Consider the following 11449-nt stretch of genomic DNA (forward strand, 5'->3'; position numbering starts at 1 on the left):
AAACACAAGGTTATTTACACTTAACGTATAGCTGATATACGAGGTACACAAGAAGTACAACGAATGACTGTCGGAAAAGTACATTGATTGTATCAAATTTGAAGCCATTATGCAAAAGGACTATTCAGAAGAAATGACTAATATTGCAGTAACTATAGAGGACTAAACGTATTTGTTCTAATTTATTCTAATTTAAATAAACATGCTGATACTTTGGAATATGTAATGAATGTTCAAAACTTTAGAATTTTTGTAAAACAAATTATTTATACACCATGTTATGTGTGAACAGAAATAGGAACATTCATGCCCATTATGATCTGAATCAGACAGATTACAAATCTTCCTTTTTAACGTAAATTACGCCATATTTCTTTTTCTATGGGCAGCTTATATTTGGCTCTAAATAATGAAATAGTTTTTAAAGATCGAATTTTGTTTTACTAATGTGATATTTGCACTGTAGGAATAAGCGTCTATGTCCGACTGCCACGAGTGCAAAAACTAAGCAGGAATCAAAATCTAATGTCGTTCGTTCATTTTGATAATTAACATAACTTTGATGAGTTCAGATATAGCTAAACTAAAGGTCATTACCATTATTTTCAATACACTTTATACATTCGTCAGTAAATCTTCCATTATTACCCATAGTACACAATATTATACATTACCATTGCTAGCTGAGCTTTTAATCATTTTAGATCCTAGACAAATGTATGCTTTAAATGTACAGGCTGTAACTGTGCACAGTCATATATGTCTAGGATGGATGCTGAATTGTAACGGAATACAAAGTTTAACTGCCATTGTTGGGAATCAAGTTCAATTGGGCTGTCACATAATAACGCTTACATACCATTAAAATAAACGGTACAGACCAGCTAAGCTGGTTAGTAAGGGGTCTCAGACATCTCCACGCCGCTTTCATTACCATGATATTCGTCCTCGAGTCACCAAAATTCCTTTCAGACAACACGGCCACAAGGAACGGAGAAACGGAAGAGCCCCTGATGCGATTGCGTATCCTCATTTGTAGTTTTGAGTTTGTCGTTACAACAGCTGTGTCCGTACTATCTTTGACGTAACCAGAACCAGTGTTCTCATGTCTCACAGTCCACGAGACTAAAGTTTCCGGTCCAGACAGATTGTGGTAAGTGGATTAACATACCTCAATCGCTACAGAAAGTAACAATTCTTTTATCATACGTGGACAGGTTATACCGGTGTTAAATATGCATGTCCCAATAAGGACATAATGTTTATAAAGCTCGTAGAAGAAGATTGCTGCTTGGGCAGATTTCATTGTATCTTTAAAGATTCGAAAGATCAAATCCACAGGGATGACATCCCAATAAAGTCTCAGGTATCCTGAACTCATGATTATATACTGATAATGAAGGCCTGTGTACGTGTAAAAATGCTTGGGGACAAATTATATTTTTGGTTATTATTTAGCATATGTGGACCAGATAGAAAACATTGTAGTTGTTGTAGTAAAGGTTGCTATAAAGAAAATCCAGAAGAAAACGAAGTCGAGGGCATTGCAGACATTTTCCCAAGTAACTTCAGGTTGCTTATTCTCATTTGATGGTGGTAGTTTTGAGTTTGTCGTTACAACAGTTGTGTCCATACTATCTTTAATGTAACCAGAACCAGAAATAACTCCATCTTGATTATTTGCAATTGGATGTGTTTTGTTGCATCGTCTACATCGGACTACTTCCACGATGATTTGAAGTTTGATCAGCCACGATGGGATTGGGTCAGCATCCACATCTCTAGAATTAAGTCTCAGTAGAAACAGCGTCAAAATGACGATCAATGTGCTAAGTCCGGTCATTATTATCAAGTAAATACCGAGGAATGAAATCTTTTCTGAATTCTGTGGCAGTGTTGACGTGACGATGGTCAAAAAGACAGCCAGTGCAAGAAATACTGTCACAGAAAACGAAGCTTTTTCTGCAGATTCTGCCGGAAGTACAAATATGCAAACGTTCAGAGCAGATAACATTATGACTGGTACAATAACATTCAATAAATAGAAGAGTGGTTTTCTTTTTAATTTGATTGTGAATACAACAACAGAGTCAACTGAGTCTTGTAACGTATCTGCGTTCGAGTCAACGATTGACCACGCCGAATTTTCTTCGTATTCATCCATGATGATTCCCTTCATCCCTACCGTAACCTGTACTTGTGCTTTCGTATAACTCCAGGCCACGAATTTCAGGTCACACGTTTGAATATCGAAAGGAAAGTAGGTAATATCAACATTACACGTAGACGTTAAAATCTGAAAACAAAAAAATATATTCATGAGCAATTAAAGAAAGCCAAATTATTTCTTCAGTTTTAAAGGATTCTTTTTATTTCTCTCACTCACAGTAAGATCTGTTTGGAGCACAAATTGGCATGAGGCCACAGTGATTGCCCATCAATGATCAAAATGTATTATTTATAGGATGTACAGGATCTTACACGAATTCTCATTTCAAATAACATTTATAAAGCGACTCGAATAATGCATATATTCCGCCAGGATAGGCGAGCGAAAGATTGAAATTATATGACCATTTTGATAACTATGTGTGATGTTACGAAGTATTATTACACTGATGATAAGTAAAAGGTTATTATAGAATAAAATAGGTTACTGCATTTGCATGGGAAAACATGAACGAGTTTTTCTGAGTAATATTGTACAATCTTAGGATTGAAATTCACATCGTTAACTTTATTACCTCTATGTTCAAATGGATGAAACAGTTTGTTTAGTTCATCCACAAACAAATCTAATAAACCGAAAGTTAAATGGTCTCTACATGAGCGTACATTGTTTCTTTACAAAGCAGTTCATAATACAAGATATTTTTAGACACGTGTTGTGCAATATGAGACCGTGCAGTACGGAATAATACTGCATGATTCTAACAATATAGAGTTAACTGAAAAATAGAACATAACACTGAAAAATATTGGATTCGAGGTCATGTGGTATAGGCCATATAATCGAGGGTCCTCTTTTTAAAATTATACCTAGTCAATAACTTTTATTATAAATATAAAACCAATCATTAATAATTGTGTCATGTTACAGTAATAACGCAACAGAAACGACAAAAATACATCAACGTTGCATTGAAAATATTACTCGTCGTTCATTTAGTGACTGAAACTTCAACACCGCACATTAATGCACGCGACCTTAGTGCTCTAGATGAAAACGAGTACATGTGATTCTCATTCATCAGCGAATGCAATTAAGTTAGTTAAAAAGAGTATGGAATGTCACATACCCGAAGAAACACAACAAAGTATTGATTTGAGGAGAAACGTGACACAATGCATCAATGAAAATTTAAGAAACAATTACGAAAGGATGAGCCAGAAAAATTCGGTCAGACTGTCTCAACGCTTCTGTCATGTGACATTAATTTTAAAATACAGTCACTTCATGATGTTGCCAGGGTATTGCAAGCCGGCAGTTTTGGAAAATGCCTTAAGAAAATGATACACACTAGTTTCATTTTGCAGTAGCTTATGTTTCATTACGTTCAAAGTAAAGGATAAACCAATACGATTTTGAATCTATAGAAGAGCACTGTCGACGTCAATGAAGTTTGGACTGATTCATTGTATCAAATGCAATCTCTCTTGTCCTAACAGCAATTTCTAGCGACCACTAGCCGTCAATTTTGAATATTTGCACAAATCAGATGTATTGTTTTATTCTTCGTTTTGCAATATCAACCATTGGAACCGTTCAGATTTTCTTTCTTTAATTTGTATGACAGATTTGTTTATCTGGATGGGAGCTATATTGATTCAGCAGTACTGGTGTCAGGTACAAAGGGTTTGTCAGCATCTGGTTATCATCGGATTTATGATGTGGCCCTGCGTTGCACACTACCGTACCATTTTTATTTGGCCGTAGTTGTAACAAGAAAACCGGGTGGGATATTTCTGATTGACAACAGAACACGTTTTGACGACACATATATATATGATTTAATGTGGTGATTTATATGAACAGTAGATTATGAAGATCTGTGCGTATTTATAATCCAAATATTGGATTTATTTAACATAAAACGCACAGATTCAAAGATGGAAATAAAAATACGAATAAATTAGTTCAGTAACAAAAAAAAAACAGGATAAATGATTCACAAATGATTCAATAATGGAAAAATGAATATAGTTCACTCAAATAGTAAACGGTGTAAGCTTTTTGACTCATAGTAAAAATGTATTTGCTCAGGTAGCGAAATTATGTTGCTAAACACAAGAACGGATATACCATCTATCTGTCCAGTCCTGAATGATACACTGGGTCTTACTAACCCAGAATTAGCCTACAGCTAATAAAATACATGTATGGAGATACACTCCGTTACCCGTGCACCATATCCGCTCCACAGCTCCTACGAATCAATGTCACAACTGCCACAGACTCCGGACCCTCGGAATACTATGATCACTGGGAACATTAAACCCTCCTGACACTCCAAATATTAGACCCTCCGGACACCCTGGTCCTTTGACGGACCTACAGCTGGGTCACCTTAGTCACTCTTGACATTAGACACTCCGGCACCTTAAACGCTCCGGACAAACGGACGTTTCTACATTCAGACAACACCGGACAAACGGACGTTTCTACCTTCAGACAACACCGGACACCCCGGATATTCCTACCTTCAGGCAACACCGGACACCCCGGATATTCCTACCTTTAGACAACACCGGACACCCCGGATATTCCTACCTTCAGACAACACCGGACACCCCGGATATTCCTACCCTCAGACAAACACCGGGCACCCCGGATATTCCTACCCACAGACAGCTGAAAATATACCCGATACAGTGTACTAAACTTGATACAGACATAATAACGTTAAGGACGTCATACATGGTAAGTTATAAAGATTATATTATTATGGCAATTACATAATGACAGGTTCAATACTAAACCTAACCCTGCTCGATAAGACTATAGTAAACAATTCTTTAAAAAAAATGTAGCTTTACATTACCAATATAAATCCTGTACTACGTTGCAACAAGAATAAAAAAATGCACGCATTATGCTGTATAAAGAAAACTATATAACAAACATGCAAAGGTAAATATGGTAATACACTAGTTATCACTTAAGACCGAAAAATTACCTACCCCTACAGCTGGAGTTGTGCGAATCCTTTAAGCAGGCCGCTTGCTGACAAAACCATTAGTATTGTAAAGACCCTTTACATACAGTAAAGTATTTATACGTTTAGACTTTTCGTTTTGCCGTATCGAAAGCACCTTGCACGTGTGGCATAGGACGAATCGTACTCACGATTTCGAAATACAATAGACCATATACATAATCACCCTCGGGTATCGTTGTGCAGCGAATAAACGAAACCCGAGTACATGTATTTAATGAATAACATTTACACCATTCCGTGACAGTAGCCAGACGAAGTTCATCTAATCAGGGTACTTATTTACCAAAAAAGGAAGAGATTAAAATGTTTACTTAATTTGTTTTGAATACCGTTGAATATTGACCAATAGCAATAACTTTCAGCTAAGGGAATTATATATGTAGTAGATAATAAATGAAAATCCCGATTTGGGTATACAAATGTAAGTAGCACAGTTGACGTATGATAAAAAGAGGCTCTCAAATATGTAATGATTCAATAAAGAAGTTATGACACGAGTTGAATAATTTCCAGTTTTGTTGACCTTGGCAAGCAAACAATCTGTAACTTATTTAACAAGATTCATCAAAAAGTTTAATTAAAATGTTTTATTAAGTCATTGCGATTTTGAGATCATGTTTATCACATGGTTTTTATTGTAGTGGTAGGAATTAAGATGCAAAGAACAACAATTGGTTTTCGGCATTTAATTTACTTTGTCTCAGACGCTACACCTTTCAATTCTTGCGCGTGAAAAAATAGTCTCAGAATGAATAATGCAGAACTCGATAATCGGTATAATTAAAAAGTTGATTTCTTCCCCCCCCCCCCCGAAATTATACTTCTAAGAGTAACTGACCTTCCAAATCAATTGAACATTTGACACGAACAACATCATTTCTAAACACTGGATAACCGAGGGAAATCTCTTTCTGCTGTCATTTAATTCTCTGGCTTCAGGTTACCCAGAATATTTAACGCGCCATACACATGAATGTCGATATGACTGTTTCACAATACGTTTCCACTGAAACCTTTGTCGATTCCACTATGAACATCAACCACTGATGAATTATTGGACACGGCTAAAAGAAACCGCGAAAAAGAATAGCATTCCAGTTGCTGATATTCTTGTGAATGGATGATTAATGGAGGCAGAAACTATATTTAGTCTGGATTAGATATGTTGACGAGCATAGTGATTCCAGATTTTATTTTTTTGTGTGGATATTTGCTTTATTTGATTGAGAAGAATGCTGTTTGGTATTTTTGATATGTCATTTCTTTAATATATCACATTCTGTGAATCTAATTGATCCAAATCCGGATAGCTTTCTGTCGGTTGGGAGACCAGTTTCTGTGGACATTCTTTTATGGAGGTGAGATTTAAGCCGCGTGGTGGTAGAACGGTAATTATGCTCTGGCTATAGTTTGGCATTCAGAAAATACTACATAGAGTAAAGTAGCCTGTTACGTCATACATAAATATTACTCTGAGTTCTTCCAATATTTGCCCGCTTTGTTTCTCTGATGTCCATTTGGTTACCGATTGCAAAGACGGCCGCCAATTTGTTGATAGTAATACAAAATAATCCCACGGATGGAGCAAGGAACTTCCCCATGGTCGTAGCCAATCAATAGTGAGACTAATGCTCAATAATTTCATATGATTGTTTGGACCAATCAATTTCAGAGAAAGTGATATGTAAAGGTGTTGACATGTCGATACTATTAGAACTTTATGTAATGTGTATCGACTATGTGATAAATAAGAACTCTTTGTTAAGTTGAAGTAAAAAAAACTTTGTTGAATAGCTTTATATAAAGTTCAATGGGGTTCAATCCCTTAACGGCGGTAGTCGGTCTGTGTCAGTAACAGCACCAGACATCTAACCCAGGACACTTAAAATGTCAAACGAGTGGTTTTGAAACTTAAACTTGACTAATTTGTCGTCGAGTTGCATCAAGTTCTTAAAACATTCTCAGATTTCACCAGTGTAAGTCCTACAGTTTAAGTCTATTATCAAAACATTTCGATACCAGACATTAAGTCGGACAAAGGACAAGGTGTACAGTCCAAAACATTATCCTCCCTCGTAATGGTCTGGTATTCATTGTCATACGAATATATGGTGTTTAAAGAGTCTGAAAAAAATCGAAAACTTTACATATGAGCTTAATGCTTAAATTCACATACAAACATTAATGAACACATAAGTTCTTTTTACAACATACAAAGTTTGATTGATAACGAGAACAGACTTCCAGTAATGTTAACAGACATAGACGGGCTCTTTCCTAGATTACAAACGAATCTACGTTGTTATATATATTTAGAATTTTTGATGTGAAATATATGGATTCGCGTCTTAGCTCTGTCTCACAGAATCTCGATAAAATGCATGAGCCTGCATAACATAGCATTTATGGCTATCACGACTGTGAAAACAGAGTAGGTTGCATAAATCTGACATTCATACAGATTATTTCTTCGTTTATCAATATAACATGAACTTCAGCCTCATTATTTGCTATACATTTTACCAGCGTTGTTCTTTCTGTATGGCTTTCTAACAGTTCCAAAATAAACTTTTTTTGCGACAGCGAATCGGTAGACATATACATTGGGACTGGACCAGATTGGACTTTGCGACGTCACAACTATATCCATCATTGTGATTCGTGTACAGCAGCGTGCTAATAACGGGGGGGGGGGGGGGGGGGGCTGTAAGGTGTACGGGGGACGGGTTCCCGTGGGCGCCGGAATTCTTGGGGCGCCAAAACCCATTTGGGCCTTCATCGTCGCCTCTGGCGCCATCTTCCTAAGTCCGCCACTGCTTGTTAAGTCCAAACTATTGACAACAAAAAAAATTTGAAATTTATCGACCATATCATTAAAATTGATCACTGAATTTAACGAAACGCTTGGCAATTATTTCCATTCATTCAGGCTGATTTCACACAAGGTAAATGATACGTACAGTGTACCAGAAGTCACAAATATGTGTAGAATTACAGTGTACAAGACATATATTTCTTGTCCAAATGACTAACATAAAGGCACAATTTACATAATCGATTCAAGAAATAATGTTTCGATTGCTGCAGCGAGTAATTTCCATATCCTGTTCTTTACATTTGTTTCTTCAACAGAGTCTTAAATATTTTGCATAGATTTCCTCACCATTATTGTCGCTAGAGTTGAAAACGTGTATATTGTTATCCAAAACGTATATATTGTTATGCAAAATGTATATAACGAGATAACGCAATACTAAACATGATCACCTGAGTCATTCTAGGGTCTTTTTCAGCAAAATATTATCATTAAAACACTGTGCCCTCTATATTCCTTGCCTGCTTTCATAAAATCAGAAAAAAAACCCAGTATAAATCGAGTTTGGCGAAAAATGTAGGTCAAACTAAGTACACAGAACATTTGAACCAGATGACGTTATTTGATGATACACTAGAATAGAGAAGAAATCATCTGTTAAAAATTGAGGGATCATATTGTGTCTAAAGTATAATAATATCTGATTCAAGCATTTATAGAAAGAAATGTCTACCTCATACGGCCACCAACTGACAGAACCGTCACTCGACACATAAACAAATAAATTACTGGATCCAAGTCCTTTGATTTCTGAAACTCCATTTTGCAGAGCGATGTCCGGTTTCCACACATTGTCCTGTGGAATAAATATAGCCTCAGTGTTGTTATAATTTGATGGGTCCCAGGTTAGATAATGGTCATTCCAGTCAATTGAAAGGTGACCGGAAATGGTCAGTGCTTCCTTGTGTGAGTCAAAGTCTATTATTCCTGTTAGAGAAAAGTCAATATTAACATCGGTTTCCAGATTTTGATCAAAAGTAGGTCTAACAGCCTTGTTATAGGCATCTGTCGTGAAAATTTTATATAAAAGATTCTTTGCATCATCCGATGTTTGTGCGTTTATCATAGGCATGTACTCCATTAGTAAAAACGGCAACAACACTAAACACAGTTTCTGAGCCGCCATATTCTCTGTGCTGGATTAATTTTCCGAAACCAGGCAAAATACCTGTTTTGTAATACAAAAGTAGATGTCTGTATTTCAAACAATGCTAAAAGGTTCCGACAGTGTGAATGGTTTTAAATGATTGTTTTATACTGGTTTTTAAACGTCTCTAGACAGGATCGTTCCTGTCAAGTTTTTCATTTATATATTTTAATAAATTATTTCCATTCCAATCTGTTTTGCACTAAGTCCATGTTCACGGAACAAACAGTTCTATCTCATTGGGTTACCAACACGATTTTTGATAGTACTTCTGAATACGTTGGGATATATTAACATTTGTCATAACAACAGTAATGAATTCAAACAAATCACAGTCATGTACTGACTACACCTTGCTTCACCTGGAAATATTCAATGTTGCGATTCATTATGTACCAATGTACACAGCGACCGCTCTCTTACTTGAACCGATGTAATTATTTGGCTCAAAATGAATGATTGAAAAGGTTTGAAATAAAAAATTCAATTTATATTATCCTCGTAAAGGATGGCTTTGAAGATCATGGCTGTTAAGAAGAATATATTTATGGAGGCAGTTTTAGGTGACTGAGTTTCTTTCATAAAAAAGGATATGTCAACCACGGACACTTTTCTGTTTGAAAACTGGCCATATAGGTATTCTTTACACGTCTTTGAGCATGATGCACAAAAGGAGTTTATAAACCATTGGCGCTTCTGTTTTAAAATTGGCCTGTAGTGATTCGTGTGGATATTACATGAGTATAATAACGTCATTGAACTTTGTCTTGCTACTCTAACTAGAAAGGTCACAAGACATTGCAAGGTTTGTTTTGTTTCTTTGTTGTTGTAGTTAGTCCAATTTTGGTATGGTTAAAGTTTGATAATTTGACAAACTTCAGACTTTTCTCTTTATCCCGATTTTTTTGCGCGACATTTTTTCGAAAATACAGGGTTAGTTCTGTATTGGTATTTTTGTCTGTGTTTGACACTCAACCAAATGCGCGGGTAAAAGCTATTCCAATTTTGATTTGAAGCTAAACTCGTAGAGCCTGATCTACCTGCTTATAATGTTACTCCGGATTACTGTGTACGCTGTTCGTACTTGGTAGAGTATTGTATTAGGGTAAATACGGTACACTTGGTTGAGAATTATATTAAGGGTAAATACGGTACACAAGGATGGGTGATGATACGTTGAAATATATTGATAAAGGATTCCGTGTAAGGTAGGCACACCCGCGTGACGGACAAGCAATCAGTTCTCATCTAATGTATAGTCACTACGAATTCCTGTGATAGAAATAAGGGCATATGTAAATCAATAAAGGCAGGTACAGATGTACTCCAGAGAGAGTGAAGAGTGACGTCCCACGTTCTTGCACGGTGATTCGTGTTAATACACAGTGATATTTTTATATACTGAGAAAGAATACTATCATACAGGCTAGATAATGATTATGATTGTGATGAGAGTTAAAATCGTTTTTTACACAATTGGATCACCATATTTAATCAAGATTTGTATGTTAAAATAGTACTGTTTTGATGTAAAGTGTATACGATACTAGATGAGTGAACATAATATCGTGTAGAGAGAGGTCATGTAAGTTCAGACACTGACAATTTGAACAATTCTAGGGGTTTGCGTTGTTGTTGTTTTGGGTTTAACGCCAATTTTCAGTGCAAGGCGGCCAGTATAACTCGAGGAGAAAGGAATCGGGAAAGCACCAGTAAGAACCACAGACCCTTGGGAAGCTGCTGGTATGCTTTCTCACATAATCAACATTGGCCGAACAAGAGACTGGAACCCACGCGGACAGTGATTTGATGGCAGTGATCGATAAAGGAGACCAGTCAGCCAAACGGGGCCTCCAAAAACTAAATATAGAAAATTAATACTTGAAGCATACATTTTGTTGTTTTGGTTTGGTTTTTAGACATTTCTTGATGGCACGTACTCAATAATCAGAGGGTTTACACTCTTGACACATTTTAAAACCTATTCATCCAAAGAGAGATAGAGAGAGAGAGAGAGAGAGAGAGAGAGAAACAGAGACAGAGACAGGCAGACATACATAGCGAGATGGATGGAGAGAGAAAGACAAGAGGCAGACGAAGAAAATTAAATGGGCCTAAATATGGAAATACAGGTGATGACAACATAAAATATGAAAAAGAAGACAATATTTCAAGCATGAAGTGGAAACATCACATTATCACGAGCGA

General features: G+C 36.3%; 1 protein-coding gene across 1 annotated transcript; it reads right to left on the minus strand.

Annotated features, from left to right (window-relative positions):
• Window positions 1-1450: 1450 nt before the first annotated feature.
• On the minus strand, window positions 1451-9220 carry LOC149779298 (neuronal acetylcholine receptor subunit alpha-6-like). Its single transcript, XM_089938419.1, has 2 exons — window positions 8768-9220; window positions 1451-2296 (listed from the first exon to the last, which is right to left on the minus strand). The coding sequence occupies exons 1-2, from the start codon at window positions 9218-9220 to the stop codon at window positions 1451-1453; spliced, it is 1299 nt and encodes a 432-aa protein (XP_089794545.1).
• Window positions 9221-11449: the final 2229 nt, after the last annotated feature.

Source organism: Sinohyriopsis cumingii, chromosome 17, assembly GCF_028554795.1.
Source record: "Sinohyriopsis cumingii isolate HCF-2022 chromosome 17, ASM2855479v2, whole genome shotgun sequence".
NCBI lineage: Eukaryota > Metazoa > Mollusca > Bivalvia > Unionida > Unionidae > Sinohyriopsis > Sinohyriopsis cumingii.